Here is a 19,515-nt window from a genome sequence, read left to right on the forward strand (position 1 = left end):
AACCCTCACCGAAAATTCTGTCCCAACACCACAACAACCACCACCCCGAGACCCCACCCATCCCTTCCACGGTTCCACCCCTTTCCCCAAAACCTGAACTGTATCTCCCATTTCTCCCAAACTTGATCAAAAACTAGGGAGAGAGCCTCAGATTCGAGAAATTGAACGTCTTAATTTGAATTTACAATCCTTTTTCAATTTCGAAATTAGTATTAAGATTTCCAAATTAATGAGTGCGCGACTTGTGGTGGGTGAAGGGGGAAGGGGGTCGGGCCGTCGAGGCTCATAGTTTGGGGAAATGAAGGGTGGCAGGCTGGCAGCCATGAAGGGAAGGAGAGAGCGAGAAACGGGTTTATTGATCTTGAAGTTGCCGGAGATTTTGTGGCGAGGTAGCGGCGGTGTATAGCTAACCTTAGAAATGGGGTTGCAGATCTCGAAGTTGAAGGGATGGAAATGGGTCTGTTGGTGAGTTTCCAATGGTAGAAAGGGGTTTGGAGGAAGAGAATTGTGTGGGTGTGGCATGTGGCTGCCATGACCATCTCCTCAAAGGAGATACAGTGAGAAGGAGGGGGAGAGGGTGGCTGGGATGGTGGGTATTTGGGGGAAAGATCGTGACAGCCATGAAGTGAAGGAGAGAGAAAAAAATTGAACATAGTTAAATGATTTTTTTTTTAATTTTTGTTTTTTATTTTAAGAAAACATGGTTAAATGCTCTAACTCTAGTTACATTTAACAGTTACTTAACCTTTTTAAGTTAATAAGGTTACGGTTGCAACTTTTAAAAAGTTGAGGGCTACCATTGAGAACCAAAAAAAAAGTTGGCTACCATTGAGAAAAAGCAAAAACATGAGGCTACCATTGAGAATTTCCCAGTAACATTTTGAGTCACTAAAAATGACAAAAGTAACTACGGAACACAGGGAGTATTAAAAGTTGAGCCGAGCACAACAGGCACCGTCGATCCTTAACGATTAAACTAGATCCCAAAGCCAAGACTGTTCAAAATTAAATTTGAATGAACCCAAACAAATTCCAATGGCAAAACTCTCTCCAAGACTCTCTTTTTTCCTGCTCTGCCTCCTCCTCTTCCACCCACCACAACCCACCGAAGCCATAATCTCCTACGCTCAACTCCGCACCATATTATCCCTCTCACATTCTCTCTCCTCCCGCGTCGCCACCCTCCGCGACTCCCGAGGCGACGTCGAGGGTGCTCGCCGTGCTCGGCTTATAGCGACCAAGCTCGACCGTGGTCTTAGCCTTAGGTTCTGGCCCACCATCTGGTCCATGGGTTGGGATTACCTCAGAAACTATGCTTGGCGTGATACGATGTCGTTTCAAGACGCTTTTGGAATTGCCGCTGATTTCAACGAGTTGCTGAGTTCACTCGGTGAGTTGGGTCGGTTGAAGTCCGATTCTCAGAGAGCTGCTTGGGTTGCTCGCCATTACGGGAATTTGCTTCGTGTTTCTAAATCTATGTTCAATCGGTTGCTCTCAATTTTCAGCAAATCTGTGAGTTTTATTTATTTATTTATTATTATTTTTTTTTATGTATATATTTTAATTTTGTTGTGGAAATGATATCTTGTGATAAATTACATAAAATTGATGCCGTGCATGTAACTGGGTGTATGTTCTAATTTGCGATTTGATGTTGTACTTGGTGGGTTTAGGAGTGGTATGTGAAATATGAATTTTGAAATGCAGGGGCCACTGAGAGAATTGGTAGAGACATTGAAGGAAGAAATGGAGGGTGAGTTTTTGAAAGATTGTCTTGAGGTTGGTAATAATGATTTGAAGGGTATAGTTCAAATTTTAAAGGAATTATCTTCTAAATATACAAATGTTGGTCACCAAGAACTCTAATTTTTATTTTAGTTGTTCTTTTTGGTTGGGGAAATTGTTGTATGTTTGGGTTTCGAAAGGGGTATTCGGTTTATTTGTGATCTTAAGCTAAGAAAGTTTTTATAGTAATAGAACTTAGTACTAAACTACTAAATGTGAAAGATTAGCTAACTTTTTGCCATTTGACATGGATAAGTCTATATGATTTGTCAAGGGTATGTATATGTCCTAGTGTTGGATGGTTGTGTTGAATTTCTGGAATTTAAGTGCTCGTTTGAAATCCATGATCGAAGTATCAAATATCCGGCATGGGTAGTTTAGACAAAAGGAATGATTTGTGAATTGTAGTCTGGCATACATTATAAGTAGAAGAAGTTGATTTCATCACTCTTATATGTTTGTTTCCTTAATTTGAGCATTTCATTTTAGATTTTGATGAACTATTCTTAGGATGTTTTAGCTTCAAATGTAAGTGCAAAAGAATAAAGAGAACAGATGCGAGGTTTGACAACTATTGAGTAACAACTAATCTAGTAGATTGCCTTAATTAGGGAGAGGTCATCAGGTGAGGAATTTATGTGGTCTGTTACTGGTGAACTTTAAATAGGAACAACCAATATGCGGTCTCGTAGGAGCTCGCATCAAATCATGGGCAAAAATCTTCATGTCACCTAACTATTTGCCCAAAATGCTCTGCATTGTACTATTATACTAATGTTTGCATTTGAATAATGTAATTGAAACTTGAAAGAAGCTAATGGTACAATTTACATTATAAATTGGCTTTGATATTTTTTGAGAAATTACATCAAGCATTGTGTAATAATGTGATGCAACGCAGGTGTTTGATTTAATAATTGCCATATAATTTATATGATTTGGAAGGGTTTGGTTCAAATTTTTATCGACTTCACTTCATTATTCATGATGATCAAGAATTCAGGTTTTTGTTTTGGTGTGGTTAAAAGCAAAGTAGAAAATTATAACATGCTTTGAAATTGGAAAGGATATTTGACTTATCTAGATGTTAGCTAAGAAACTTTTGGTGGGCAAATAGACATACAACTGTGTACGAGATAACATTAAATTAGTTTGAAAACATAGGAAAGATGAAAACAAAACAAGAACCTATTATTAGGGGTGTTAAAAAAAAATTATAACATGCTTTGAAATTGGAAAAGGATATTTGACTTATCTAGATGTTAGCTAAGAAACTTTTGGTGGGCAACTAGACATACAACTATGTACGAGATTACATTAAATTAGTTTGAAAACATAGGAAAGATGAAAACAAAACAAGAACCTATTCTTAGGGGTGTTAAAAAAAAAAACAACCTCCCGAATACCCAATGACCCGCAAAAACCGGGAAGTTTGCAATTTTATTTATTTATTTTTTTTTGCTGGGTACCCGTCCCACGAAAATAGCAATTTCGTGGGAAGGGACATGGGCCACACTGTGCTAATCTCGGGTACCCGAATATCCGATATATATATAAAAAAAAAGATTCATTACTCTCTTACCAAGCCCAGCCCACTTAGACCTAGGATTTCATTTTTCTCACTCCCAATAAAATAGAATACCGTCCTATTGTGAGAACTCTCTCTTGCACCTCATCTCCTATCTCAAAAAACCTCCTCACTCAATTCCTCAAGCTTTCGTTCAGTCGATTCATCCTCACAATTCACTCGATCTCAGGTTAGTTTAATTTGTAGTATTTTTCATGGTATTTACTTTAGTTTCCATGAATCTAATTATTTTCTTTAATATCAATTGGCAGATCCTAATCATTTTGTAGTCCTCCTCATTTTGTTTTGTTAACTTTATCTTCTTACCACCAATCGCTTGCGCCTATGGCCGGGTACTTCTTGCTCGTGACTAACACTCGGTATAGACACCATTACATATTTCACCTTCATTGTCTCAATGTTTAACTCATACAATCTTCCTTTCTCGTCTATGCCACAATACACCTCCTTATACTTAATAACGTCGTCTAAGTAGTCAAACTTAAAATCTCTCGAGTCCAACTTCTTCCAACGATACCTCACCTCTTCTTTCACCTCCTTCTCGAGAGGTGAGGTATCGTTGGAAGAAGTTGGACTCGGGAGATTTTAAGTTTGACTACATAAACGACGTTATTAAGTATAAGGAGGTGTATTGTGGCATAGACAAGAAAAGAAGATTGTATGAGTTAAACATTGAGACAATGAAGGTGAAATATGTAGTGGTGTCTGAACCGAATGTTGGTCACGAACGAGAAGTACCCGACCATAGGCGTAAGCGATTGGTGGTGGAAGATGGAGTGAACGGAACAAAATTAGGACCACGAAATATGATAGGAATGGTGTCATTCGAACAAGTGTATTATTCCGATAGAGGGTTCAGAATTATTAGAAAGCTAATTATTCAGTGAGGTTAAGTGATCGGAATGCCTAGGTAGAGGCCGCTTTCGATCAGTAATATTAATGAGTAATTAATATTACAACTTAATCTTGACTGAACCATTAAGGTCACACCCAAGCAACAAACGATCCGACACGAAGAATTAAAACGAAAGGAATTAGTGAGTAACTCGAGTATTGTGAACAAAGACGTCGGATTCCGAGCTTAGAGTGTCGGAATCGAATCTTAAAAGTCAAGCCAAAATTTAGGAATTGGCGAGATGGGAAAATGCTTCAAGTAACAAGTAAAAACCCTAGCCGCGCGAAAGGCTAGGGAAGCGCGCCAAATAGAAGTGCGCCACGTGGCAACCACCAAGTGGCAGCGCGCTACATGGAAGCCACCAAGTGGAAGCGCCATGTGGCAAGGGGCGCGGACCCGGGTGATGGGTCATGGACGCGGGCCAAAAGGTGGCGGTCCAACCGAACCCAACTTGGGGCTCAAGGTTGGGTGCCACGTGGTTAGTTCACAGTGCATGTGAGGTGCCAAGTGGTCCTCACCTAACCATGTGACACTTGTTACTTTGTTCTTCCGTGGTTTATTTAACTAAGGATTGAATTCAACGTTCTTTCCATGTGGGATCTTTTTGTTGTGAAAAAGTCCCACATTGAACGGTGAATTCACAAGGAAGCACTCCTTATAAATAGCCAAGGCATACCTTGGGATTGTTCACTTGAGTAAGAGTTAGAAAAGACATCTACATTGAGAAAACCTTTAAACTCATAATTACTGAAGTAGTTTGGTCGGGTTTGGCTAACCTCCAAGCAATAGACCTAGTCAGGGTTGTGTTGCGGGTGGATACCGTAGGAGGTTTTCGCCCGTTGCGAGACTTAAGCTTTCTCAAGTAAGAGCTCGGTTGACGAGCGAAGCACGCTTCAAAGGTATTTTCGTCTTTTCTTAATTTTTGTTAATTATTTCATATATCTTCATATTGAAAGATATAATTTTTCAAGGATTTACAATTTAAAGTTGGAATCTTTATTTGAATTTTATGTTCATAATTCCAACCCCCCTTTTATTTTGTCAAATCTCATGATTAATTTAAATTAATTAAATTAATAGTGAGTATTGCCCTTATTTATTTTATTGCACTAAGTTGAACCAAAAAGAATAGTCCTTGGGAATAATTTTGGTTGTGTGCACCTTGAAGAATTTTATTTAAGTTGGACTTGTTATAATTTTTCATTTTTGCTCATTAAATTAATTCTAAAATTAATTAATTAAAGTCATGCAAAAATTCGGGATTAATCTTGAGAGTGTGGCACGCAAACCAAGGCACACTACCCTCGGCCAGCCGGGCTGCCAAGAAGCCCACAAGTGGCTGCCAAGGGTTGGTGCGCTTAGTGCACGTCACACAAAGCAGCGTGGCCTCTGCTAGTGCAAGGAGTGCGAGCAATGTGTGTGCTTGGTGCTATTGCGGGAAGGTCGTGTGGGGTGTGCTACGTGATTGTGGCACGATGTGCACGACCCCACACTTTGCACTTTAACCTCGGGTTTTAAGGCAATGCTATTTTGCGGATTTTGCCGTTAATTATTCTAATTAATTTAATTATATTTGGTTTTAATGATTTTAATTAAAATTTTGAGGCTAGCCTTCGGTTTTGAGCGACATTGGCAAAATTTTAATTTGGCAAAATTTTGGGTTTACCGGCTTAATTAATTTCGATGGATGCGGAATTTATTGGGAGCTTCAATTTTAATTGCGCTAAATTACATAATCGTTAAACAAGTTTGACTAGTTTTAATTAAGCGTGTTAATTGGATTAACGACCTAAATAAGTTACTAGTTTACGCGTGTTTGTGCATTGTTTCTTGTTTATCGTTGTAAAATGCATGGGCCATTCATAAATAGTGAATGGATAAATGGAATGTATATTCTCTCGCAGGTTTTATAAAAATGGCAACTAGTGGGGCCCGATTAGGATAGAAAATACGGATTGCGTTTCGTCTCGTATTTTGTAAATCTAAATACGGTCTGCGAACCGTTGAGTATTTTTGTACCTTAATATTTAGATTAGTCCTATTCATAGTTTCTAGTATTTGCATTATTTTGGTTATGTCTCGAAGACGGAGGTTCTTAGAAGACGAAGCCATGAAGTTGCTAAAGATGTCCCTTGAAGACTTGAAGACTCAAGGGGTCATGCTAGTTGCCAAATGCATCGTTGTTTATGTTTTCGATATATACATTTATGATTATATATGTATGTGAATTATATGTTAGATGCATGTTTAGAATTTCGAATGTTGCGATGATTAATTAAGTTCACTTAAATCTACCAACATAGAAACCCTAGGTCCCTAAAATATTGAGTAAAATTGTCATTCCAAAACAAAACTTATCGACCTATTGAGAATAGTGATGGGCTACGCCATAGCATGGCATCATTATCACTCCCTAGGATACGTAAGCTATACCGGGCATGCAAATTGGTTTTGGTGATACTAAACGATATGAGTGATGAAATCCTAACATGTTGTGGCAAAGTGGATAAGTTGTCGAGAGAACATTATACTCAACCTTTCATTGCCATTATTGGTCGGGTTGAGTATTTAATCTTTGGAGTGCTAAAATCTATGTTTCCATTCAATACATTTTATAAACCACTCCATTTCCTAGCTCATTTCCCTACATCCGTAACTTGTTTTTCTCTTTTTGTGTCCACACCGAGAGAAAATGATTTTGTTGCCTTATAATTTTGATCCAGTTATTATTTGGTTAGATAGGCCCTTTAATAAGCTTTCCAACAATATATCATAATCCCAATTCCGATCGAAACAACGAAGATATGAGCCAAACACTAAACTGGGTTCAAAACCAACACCATTCCACTAAAACAACCATATCTTAAAATCTACAAATGATTTGACTTGATTCTAATTGGGTTGAAAAATAGACTTGATAAGGTTTCCAATGATATATTATACGCCTTATTTCAAGTTACGGATAAAAAATTATCACGGTTTTAAAAACGCCTAAAAACTGGAATTACTGCGCATTCAGCGAAATTGCAGTGTCACGACGCCTAATAACATGGCGAGGCGCTTGGTTCCGTGACACGATATTCATCATGTGTCATGGTGCTTTCCCGTGTTTTTTCCGCTTTTCTTTCCTCACGCGCTTATAAACTTGGACGCAAAAAATGTCCCGCGTCACTCCATATTTTGTTGTGTCACGGTGCAGCCGCGTCACTATATATTTTGCCGCGTCACTCCATATTTTGCCGAGTCATGGTGCATATGGAGTGACACGGGAATTTCTCGGGTTTTCTCCGCGAAAAACCTAAAACGGGTTTTATCATTTTAGGGTTGCTAATTCCTCGCGTCACACTATTTTTCCCAGTGCCGCGGCATGCTTTGCTGTGTTGTGGCAATGTTTTTTTTTTTTTTTTTTCAATTTTTTTAAGGGTTTCGTGTGTTCTCTCATCTCATTTTCCTTATAAATACCCTCCTCATTTCTACAGTTCGGGGCACAAAAATCATTCGCTCTCTTCTCTTTTACACCAAAAATCATTCTCCTCTCTCTTTCTCTTGTACTCTAAGTCTTAAACCTATATTCCTAATTACACTATTCTTCCCTTAAGCACTCCAAGGAGTCCATACTCGACTCGAGGTTTCGTCCTTAAACTCAGGTGTAAAAGATATAATTGACTGAGGGTTTGGACCAAATCAATTCTACATTTATTTAATTTAATTTCCATTTGATTTATATTTTTTTATTGAAGTTACTAACAATTTATTCATGATGTATCAATTTAAAGGAACGCGCGAAATGTAAGTAATTAATTAATTTAATTACTTATTTTATTTTAATATCGCTAGTATCATGATTAGGTTTGACTTATGCTATTATTGTTAAATTGGTTTCAATATTAATGTTTATTCTATTATATACCTATTGATCACCATATTACATGTTAAGGGGAATATGTAATTGAAAATCACACCTAATAAGATAATTTGGACGACCAGTTTAGGTTCCTTTTTAATCTTGTTGTTTAATCAAGTGATCACTAATATTCTGGAATTATGTGCTGCATTAATATATTTAACCAATTTAACATAATAATAGTTTGGAGCAAATTGAATCTTTGTTTGCATGCCTTTGAGATCGCAAGGAATCACTTTTCATTATGAGAATCGAGTAGATGCCAATACGAGCGAGTGTGACTCCATGACTCACTTCGTACCGTCATCCTCGATCCTCCTTTCGTGGTTCCAAACCATATGGAGTTAGTAATCTCATGGATTATGAATGGGGTGTAACCTTCACGGGTCAATCGTTGTTGCATATCGTTGTCCTTTAATCGTGGTTGTCTTTTGTGATCCGTGAACGGTTTACAAGTTCTTTAAAAACTTGTTGTCGGCTCCCTACTTTCCTTGTCCCTAATCGTATATGTCAATTCCCATTTCCTATAAGTGTCATGCATATTCACAACATGCTTACGTAGTCGCGCTTCGAACGACGCCTACATTACTAAAGAGTTTATGTTGTTCTAATTAACTTAGGAAGTCATTATCTTAACAAGTATCAGCTACTGCTTGAGTATTACACTTGGAAAGTGACATCAAAATATTGAAGATAAGCCAAGTTATTGACGTACAAGCTTAGAATGAAGCATGAAGAGTTACATTAGTTGTAAGGTCGTATGCTTTATTTAAAGACCTTTTAAACTAAGGCTTGAACCAAAAAATTGTTATTGTGTTCTATAATCAGCAAGCAATTCGTTAACACACGGAAAGACTCACATTCATATTAAAGAGCAATAGTTGCGAATTTGTTTGAATGGCATGGTTGTCTAAACCATGAGTCAAGAATGCTTGATTATAAACAAACATTTCCCTAACATGAAAACTCACAAAATTTCAAATCATAGGCATGATTTGTGTTCTGAACATTTTTAGCAATGTCACATTAACAAGAACGTATTCAAGGCTATATAGGCTCTTGACAGTTGATCGATTCGGAATCGTTCAAAGACAAGCAAGTCTTACTTGTTAAAAACCGACAAAGTAAAGAGCTATTGTTCTTGGCATATACAATTGACTCCTAACGCTAAAGAATTTTCAGTTACTTCAAAGTTTCACGAAGAAAATTTGAGAGAGTATGGCTATATTAATCAAATGTGAACAAACTTGACCTTGACTAGCTCAAGAGTTCAATAAAGTACAGAATCGACTTGGAAAGATATTAAAACGTCTACATCGAGTGTTGTTTGCTTGAGTTAAGCGTGACCATCTTAAAGTTATAAAATTGAAATTTTTCATAAATAATTCCACAAAGAACATAGTGTGTCTTCACGAAAACCTCGATGCCATTTGAAAATGACTCGAATAATGATTGATCATCCCTTTCTATAAAACTCTTAATGAATTGCACAAATGACTAATGTTACATTAAACAAATTGTCGAAACTAAGAAAGGACACCATAATAAATTATAGATAGAAATAACTTGTAATCGTCTTTTCAAGTATATGGCTAAAACTCTTAGCCATAGTGGGAGCTCACTGGCTCAGTGGGAGCTAAGTGACTCAGTGGAAGCTTACCGGCTTAAAAAGAGCTAGGTGGTTCAGTGGGAGCTTAATGGCTCATTAAAGGCTAAAATAGTTGAAGTGGGAGCTAACTATTTGTTTCACAACAAACTTTTACCCAAAAACTATATACATGTCTCTTTGTAAACATTCAAGTGAGACTACGAGCATTACCTCCACAACCTAAATGAGAATATATTGTTTGTTGCTTTAAATGGTGTCTTTCTGAAAAGTAACACATTTCCAAAGCGACAAGTGGGAGGAAAATGAATTCGATGCCTATCGAGCTTAGCAACAAACTAGAACTGAGAATCTCGAAAGACTCAAAAGGGCTTCATGAGAATGATTGATCAAGAATACTCAAAAGGAATTACAAGTGCCTTAAAAGAGAATTCGTTACTCTCAAAACTTCCGAAAAGTTGGAGTAAGATTAACATAATCAAAGGGGCTTTGAAAGCGTCTTGAAACTCAATGTTTGATGCAATCGCCTCGTATAGATATAGAATTTACCAAAAGCTTGGATTGAATCCTATAAATTTTCTATTAAGATTAAAATAAACCTTTAGCTACGACAAATCCAAATTTTGAATAATGGTTAGAGGCCATAAAATCCGAATAGACTCCATGTTTGAAAATCATGTTTAAAACTTGATTAATTTGCATAAAGGGTGAAAGACCCATCGATCACAAATAAGTTTTCAAGAAGAAAACTAACAAATGTGGAAATGTATATGCATACATAGCTAGATTTGTTAAAAAGGATAGAACTAAATTCACAGAGTTGATTTTAATAAAAACCTATTCACCAATTGGAATGCTAAAGTCTTTTCGTGGTTATTTTCTAGCAAAATTGCACATATAAAATATGGAAAATTAGATACCAAAACTGCCTTTCTAAAATAGGATTTTGGAACTGACTATGAAAATAGTCTAAGGGTTTTGAAAATCTAAATAATGCTAGAATTGAACGCAAGCTCAATGAATCCATTATGGGATTGAAGGAAGCATTGCATAAAGGAATTGAAACGTGTTTTCTCATAAATTTAATAAAAGGATTAACTTATGGAGAAACATAGAAATTCTTGTGGATAAGAAGTTTAATGGGGTAAGATTCAATCTTGTAAGGTCTAAAAAGAAATTTACGAACTCTGTTGTAAATTAACTATCAAATGCTAAATGCTTAGATTTGAAAGTATTTTCGACAATGGACCAAGCAAAAGACAATACTTAGTACACATTGGGTATTAAGATCTACTGTATAGACTTAATAAAATGTTTAAATGCGTAAAAGAATTTACCGTGTTAAACATGAATTAAAGGGATTTGAAAGGCTTTCGACCCATATGTAAAAAACTATGTAATTGTTTTAACTAAGTATAAGATAGGCTAAATACTAAGTCAAACAAGAAAAACTCGAGTTGAGACTTTCAATCATATCACATAGCAAACAGTTTAGCAAGACTCGGTGAAACTGGATTAGATAAAATGTAACGTGGATGGATAAAGATAAAGAATCATTCTACAATTAAATCTATCATGTACGCTACAATATGGAATCGTCACACAACTTATTTGCTTGGAGAAAGAGAAGAATAAAGTACCAATCAAAATAAATCTGAGTCATAGACCGTTAGATTATGATAAAGAACATCCAAAATACTTGAATAAGTAAAAAGAATGGGTTCTTGGCTCATGGAAACAAATACAATTTGAGTATTGATGTTGCAAATATAAACCTTAACAAGGATGAAATCCTTAATAAGAAAGCCATTTGTAATCACGAAGTAAGAAGCGTCGTGTCTTGAGAATGGTAACTGCAGACACCTACTTTTGGCCTCTTGTCCCGAAAGGAAGTGCGATGATGTTACAAAAATCCGTTCTTCATGTTAGATCAAAATTGAAGTGTTTATGGACTACGAAAAGCATTATGAAGTACGTTAAAACCCATATTTGAGACCAAGATATCTCAGAGCCTGGTCTGATTACTGGTTAGGCCTAAAACGTGTTCATACATGTTTAAACTTGATTAATAACAGACCTAAATGCATCAAATGCAATGATTGGATCCAATGGAACCTACATTGTTGAAAACAGAGCCAAACAGATAAATCAACTATCAAATTCCCATACTAGGCCTATACAAATGGACAACTATTTAAAAGAGCTTTACAACGGTATATTATAAGTCCAATTTCGAGCCAAAACGAAGAAGTTATGATCAAAACACTAAAACGGGCCCTAAAATCGACACCCTTGCACTCCAACAGCCATAACTTTTCATTCATAACATATTTTAACCTAATTCTAACGGCATTGGAAAGTAGACATTCAGAACTTTCCAATGATATCTGACACGCCTTAATCCTACTTTGCAATAAAAAGTTATGGAAGTTTTAAAAATACGTTTTCGTATAAGGAAAATCGCAAACCAGCGCAACTCAATCAGTTGCGCGCCCGCCTTGGCTCGCGCAACTCATTGAGATGCGCGCGACACCTAGCGGGACTCAGAGAGTTGCGCGCACCACCTGACGAAGCGACTCTAAAACCCTAAACCTAAATCCCTAAGCTTATAAATAGGGGTCTTTGTTCAGCATTACGAAGACCAAAAAATTCAGAATAAAAAACCCTAGTATTCTCAAAACCCTAATCTCTCAACTTCTCTTACCATCATACTACTTTTTCCTCTCTCTTCCCAAATAATTTCCTACCCTAATTCAATCCATTAAAGTCCTTGGAGGTACGAAGAAGAAAGAAAGTCCATAAACACATTTAATGGAGATTTAACATAAAAGAAAAACGGTTAGTTTCCTGAGCACTTAGATAAATCACTTTTCTTTTATTGTTTAAATAACTTTAATTGATTAATTAGTGTTGATTGATCACTTTAAAAAAATTTTAATTAATTTGACGATTCACATAGTATTCTTTTGTTAATCAAGAATAGAATTTGACGATTAATTGTTGTTTTATCACTTAAGACAACACGAATATTGTTTATTTTGTTCTTTTCACGAATATTGATTAAACAAAGAATAACGACTTTTGCAATGTAATTCCTACGTGATTAATGCTTGTAAATAAAACCAACTAACTTAGTCTTTAGGTATCTCGTTGCATATATTGTTTAGTAATGAAATTGTGAAAAAGGAAGAGCTAGTAGAGGCCGTACTAGGGCTAGAATAGCGATTCCTCCCTAAAAAGAACGTTATTTGAGTACCCTCGCTCCCGAACTCATTTCTGGTTTATGTAGACCATTTTGGGCATGGTTAAACTTATGATTCGTGCTAATTATTCGATGAACTCTACATGGAAGAAAAAGCATGAACGTTTATGAGTTTTTCATAAAACTCATTGGCGACTCCTACTTATTTCTTACAAAAAAACGTGATTAGTGTATCATTTCCGATTCAAGGTCTCCCAAACAGTCAGGAATTCAAATCCTAATACACCATAACAAGTGTAAAGTCTTAGGCTTTTAAGCGGCCATGGACATCTAAGGAAGTACCCCCTTACGATGGGATCACCCTCCTTACAGTGGCGACTCCGCTGGGGACTTAGAGGTTACAAAATTAGTTCGTAGTTATGGTTTAAGGTTTCCAACACTAGGTTGCCTATGGATTGTAATGAGAACTAACTTGTATAATCTCTAGTTAGAGAGCGAGACTCGAACGCATATATCTTCCTTTTTCACAAAAGTAAAAATTAAACAAGCAACATTGCATCATGCATAATCATAGCACACTTTAACCATTGGGGATTGGCTCATTGATTAGGGGCTGCCAACACTAGGCTTCTATCCCGAAATCAATAACAATCATCCCACCCATATCGTCAACAAAATGTTGAGAGGGCGATGTCATGAGTCAACACGTTGAGTGATTGATTTATGCATCGTTTCTTAAGATATGGTACCTTTGGACACCCAAGCCTTGACCTTTGGATGACATTGTGCTTTGATGGTTCCTTTTATGTGCTTATGTGACTACATGAATATGTGCTTTGTGTCTAATCTAACTAATTCCAACTTGTTACCTAGAGATATAATAATAAAAAAAATTTTCGCAAAAAATATGGTTCGACAAAAAAAAAAAAAAAAAAAAAATTGTTATCGTTCTTTTTGCGTTTTCGCAAAAAAAAAAAAAAAAAAAATTGTCGAACCTACTTGGTGGCACGCGCAACTGTCAAAGTTGCGCGCGCCCTCCTAGCGTAAGTTCAAAAGTTGCGCGCGGCACCTTCGCGCAACACTGTGTCTTGCACGCTCCCACTGTTCAACGTTGACTTTGACTCTTTACGAGCAATATCATATGGAGAAAACGATACTACCGCTTCAAGGTTAATCGTTAAGTAGGTGCTAAAAATATCTCTTTGGCTAACAACGTTGTCTAACTTTAATTTTACTATGATCGTCTTTTTTCGAAAAAAATGTTTTTTTTATCGTCCTTTTTGCGTTTTCGCCAAAAAAAAAAGTTTTTTTATCGTTCTTTTTGCGTTTTCGAAAAAAAAAACGCATGTGGTAGATGCTACTCTTGAAGATGCACTTTCCACTTTAGTGCAAGACGAAAAATTACGCGAGATACTATTTTGATTATAATGATATGTTTACGTACTTTATAATCAAACTAATGACATTACTTCTTATGAGGTTCGTCATTAGAAGTTCGCATCCCTTAATAGGACGTCATCAATATGTTTATTCTTAAACGTGCCTATTTTCGTGTTCATCATTTTTTAAGTTGTAATTGGTCAACCTTGATTTAAGAGTATAATTTACTTACCTCTTATATGGTTTAAAAAGATAATCCCGAGAACTTTACTTAGGATGATTGCCTCACAAAAAAAAAAAAAAGAGAAATAGAACAAAAAAAAAGAAATGTCGTTCTTAAAATAATAATAATAATAAAAAAAAAGAGTATGATACAAAAAAAAATATTATTCTTAAAAAAAAAAAAAAAAGAGAGAAGATAATGAATGATAACACCAAGAAAATGATTTAATTATTTCTTGGATTTTACATTCTAAGGCCATCATTCTTTTTAAACAAATAGTAATATATTATCCTTTAAAGATAAGCAATATGAGAATCATAATTAAAAAAAAAAGATATAAATCTCTATTGCAATCTAAGTGATCAACAAATACTATAGTATATTTGATCATTTTAAAGAGAATGTTCGGGTTGATTAATGTTCCTAAAATTTGATGAGCATTTTCAATCCAACTTTCTTGACTTTCTCTTCTACTTTTTTCGAAAACAATTCATTTAAAATAAAATCCTTAGATGATTACCTTGTTGAAGTCAACACAAATCATGACATTCCATTAATGATTGTTTGTGAATTTTTTGACATTCTTCATCAACAAACTTGCTTAAAGTGAATTCGTATTACAAGGATAAAAAAAAACGTAAAACAATCATTTTCACTTTGGTTCATTGTTTGAATGCTTGGCAGAAAAGGTTTAAGTGAACGCGCTCAATTTCTCGTGATACACATTACTAGATCATCTTCCACATTCGCATACTAGTCCAATCATGGGTGATAAAGCAACATTGGAGAAACTTAGAGAGGAACTCCAAAACCAAAAGGCCCTACAAGAAGAAGAATCCCAAACGAAGGCTCATAAAAAAGCAGAAAAGGCTAAAATAAAAGCAGAAAAAGAAAAAGAAAACATTCTGCAAGAAAAAGCAAGAGCCGAAAGAATAGAGGCCTTGGAGAAACTTCTCCTTCGAGCTAACTCAGGGAATAAGTACTTCAATTATGAGCTTGCACCACAACCTAGCGGCAAGACTCTCCCAGAAAAGTTCTTGACTACGGATTTGCCAACCTTTAAGGTTACAGACAATCCTATGACTCACTTAATGAGCTTTATTGGAATTATGGCATTGAAAGGGGTTGAGCCAAGCCTATATGCATGTATTTTTACTCTTTCATTGGACCCAACTGCTAGATTATGGTTTTATAACCTCGATGCAAAACAAACTTCCACTTAGAGTGACGTTGTAAAAGCGTTTTTAACCCAATATGGAGATAACATCGAGCTCACAACTACCTTGCGCGATCTCGAATTGAAGCAAGGGGAAGAAGAAGGCTTCATTGACTTCTTTTCCAGGTGGCGATCAAAGGTTGCTCAATATCCACAAAGACCTCCGGATCATGAACTTGTCCCAAAGTTCATAGGCAATTAATATGTCTCCACCATACAAGTGCCATTTACAATACCTTGGTTTAGACACATTTCAAAAGTCTATACTGTGGGAACATTAATTGAAAGGGACTTGATAAATGAAACCATGAATCGTATAGATGGACTTGATTTTTTGAGAGGATTTCACCTACGTTAGAAACGGACAAAGCTCGAAGACGCAATCTCAAGAAGTTGTCAACAATTCAAGATGTAGCACCCTAGGTCTTGTTTTGTTTCTTTCCTTTGTTTTTTATGATAGACTAGAGATTCATGCTGTCGAATCTACTTATTTTGTACTCTCATTAATTAATGAATAAAAGATATATTTTCAAGTACGTCTATTTTGTTCTATTTTCAATCTCTTTATTTTTATTGACTTGAATTAAATAAAACATATACATACAAACAGGCAATATCAAAAGGCATAAATACTCAACACTTTAAGAATCTTGATGAGCTTTGGCTTACAAGATGTATTGAATGAAAAGAGGCCCATCTTAGGCCCACAAAGAAAGGATATGATGATTTCACCAACATAGGAGGCAACTTGAAACTCCATAAATGTAATCCCATGTTCTTAACCTTAGAGAAAATCCCTTTTTTTGGCAGCCCTTTTGAGCCTCGTCAATTGAGCCTTAGTTATTCAACCTACATTATTCCATACATTGGGATGGGAATGGTGCAAAGATACAAATAGGAAATTGGGGGAACGAAACATAAGAGGGGGACACAAAGTTAGTCTAAACCCAAAAGGAAAGATCCAATGCAAAAGAAAGAAAGAAATCGTTGTAAACCCAAAACAAAACTTGTCAAAAAAAAAAGAGGAAAAAAAAAAGAGAGAGAGGACAAGGAAAAGACACCTACCGTAGGACGTTGCCACACAAAGAAGAAAGGTTTTAATTTAAGAAGAACCAAAAGTAAGGGGATTTTGGGAGTATACTTGAGCCCATCCATTCTTCATAACCCATTGCTTAGCCATGTTACAACCTTGGAAAAGCCCTCCTTGAGGTAGGCCATAACCATGTACCAAAATCATCATTCCATGAAAATACGGCCAACCTTAGGCCTTTGCACTTATGGACCTACTATTGAGTAGTCATGCCCATATATAAAATGCATGAAGTGTTGAGTCATGATTACAAAATCATAAAAAAAAAAAATCAAATGATTTGGATGGTTTGATAGCCATTGGCTTGATGACACCAATTTAGTAAGGCAATCGAATCAAGTTAAATTCGATGTTTTCCATATCTTTTGCCAAGAAAAAGAGATGACTATCACTCTAAAAAAACAACAATCATCTTATTTTCTTTTAATAATAGGGCTATTTATTACCAAGGTAATTCAACTTTTATATACATTGCCTAGAAAGAAAAAGTGTTAATACCATAAATTGATTTGATATTTTGATAGCCTCGACGTCAACTTTAGATGTCTTTTACAACTCTTGAGAATTGGTCTTTTCACTTGTCATGAGCAACTAAAATGTCCGCCTACGTGGGATATCTCCATCTTCTTTAAGCGAGGAATATTGATTGAACATGATCGCTACATGAAAAAAAATGATCGTTATCGCTATCTCACGTATACCTCACTGCCAAGTCATCACGATGATTTAAATATTAAGTCAATAATCCTTGCTCTTCGAAAACATGTCTAATTGTCTTTCTTTATTCTTCTATGGGAAAGTTGGATTCCCCTTCCTTTTTATACAAATCCATCTTTTTTGTTCATTTCTTTTTTAAGGGGGTAAGTCGGGATGATCCCTCCCATTTGGCATCTAAAATACTCAAAAATAGTATAATTTTTTCGCTCTTTGCCTCAAATTGGGGGCTTAAAAAAGCCAGGACATCCCCACTTCTCTCGATTTACAGATTTGAACACGCTATTTATGCTGCAAAATCAATGTCATGCAAAGCTTATTAAGAACCATCTTAATAACTTTAAATGACAAAGGGAAGAATACCACTTCCTATTATTTGACCAAGATAATTAATTACGTTACTTGATCAAACAATTTATGATAAACATATGCAATATTCCACAAATTAAAAACACAAGTCTCGGGGCTTTAAATAAACATGAGAAACATTCCCTAGCATATGTATACATGAATTCCAAAAGCCACCTAAAGTCTACGCTTGGGGGCTTCAAATTAAAAATATAGGTCTCACCTTAACTTTCATTTTAAAATGAGACCATATTTTAGAAAGTTATTTGAATGATTTTGTAAATTATTCTAACACTTTACCAAACCTAGCTACTTATTAATTGAAAGAACTTCACTTTTAATTAGAAAAATATGATAATGATGACAAGCAGAAAAACATAAACAAAATCAGATATACGAAAGTTTGCTCACATTTTCATATCTTTATTGAAATAAGTTGCAAATTACAACTTATCTTCATCAACCTTGGACAAAAAAGTCACACTCAATTACGAGCTAGACTTTTCTTTCCATTTTGGGTCCAGTCTTGAAAATAATATAATTATCGGATCCCTTTTCAACTTTTGAATTCTAGTTTGAAACAACATGTTTCTAATAAAAATAGTATTCAAAATTTCCCTTCTGAATTTTTGTTTTCTCAAATAAATAAATTTTCAGATTCTCAATAACCGTTTGGATGATACATGTATATACATAAATATTTCTACAAGGAATGAATTAAGATTCGACTTCTTCTTGACTCGAACTTGTTCTCGCTTATTGGCTAAGGGATGGTAAACGAACCACATAAAAAACCAAAATCAAAGATTGACAAGAACAAAGAAAATATTTGATGTCCTAAATCAACTTTGAAGAATAAAATCACCGCAATGATCTTTACAAACGTTTAGACATTAGGTAAGATTACTACACCTTAAACACAATTGTTTTTGGTCTATAAACAAGCAAAAAACTAACTTGCTTTCTTGAAAATAACTTTAACTAAAATGTGAAATCCATGTCACTGTCCTAAATATTTCAAAAATAAAAATAGGATATATACACAGGTCCATCTCAATATCATATGAATGGCCTAAACAATAGCAAGTCATTAGAATTTACCCCCAATTGGGGGCTCCAAGACTTGCGAAATAGCAAGAATACGCAATAACCCGACACATGGGGGCTCCAATATCAACAAAAAAACTAAATGAGATATTCATGCCATTCGAGCTACTTTCGAGAATCGCCTAAATTACAAATGGTTTACGTAGATCTCGAGCCTTACAATTTTCAAATGTATCAAAATGATATAATAATCATGTTGTTCATTTGAAAACTAAGTTTGCAACTGAACTTGGCCATTAAACAGGTTACATACTCGAGCCATTTTCAAGGTCAACTTCAAAAACTAATCTTAGTGCATAATTGTTGTTTCAATACTTCAATTTACTCTAGAGATTATAGAGTATGACTAGTATAGAGCAAAATAAACAAAATCATGATACATGCTCATATGAAAGTTTAGTACTCAATCATTCATCATGAAAATTGTATCAAGACACTTTATTAACATAAGACAAAC

At 35.5% G+C, this 19,515-nt stretch overlaps 1 protein-coding gene across 1 annotated transcript; it reads left to right on the forward strand.

Annotated features, from left to right (window-relative positions):
* Positions 1 to 970: 970 nt before the first annotated feature.
* LOC145635012 (uncharacterized) lies at positions 971 to 1,952 on the forward strand. The gene is made up of 2 exons (XM_081686322.1): positions 971 to 1,512; positions 1,708 to 1,952. The coding sequence occupies exons 1-2, from the start codon at positions 1,036 to 1,038 to the stop codon at positions 1,864 to 1,866; spliced, it is 636 nt and encodes a 211-aa protein (XP_081542448.1). The 5' UTR covers positions 971 to 1,035; the 3' UTR covers positions 1,867 to 1,952.
* Positions 1,953 to 19,515: the final 17,563 nt, after the last annotated feature.

This window comes from Chenopodium album, chromosome 6 (assembly GCF_948465745.1).
Source record: "Chenopodium album chromosome 6, dcCheAlbu1.1, whole genome shotgun sequence".
NCBI lineage: Eukaryota > Viridiplantae > Streptophyta > Magnoliopsida > Caryophyllales > Amaranthaceae > Chenopodium > Chenopodium album.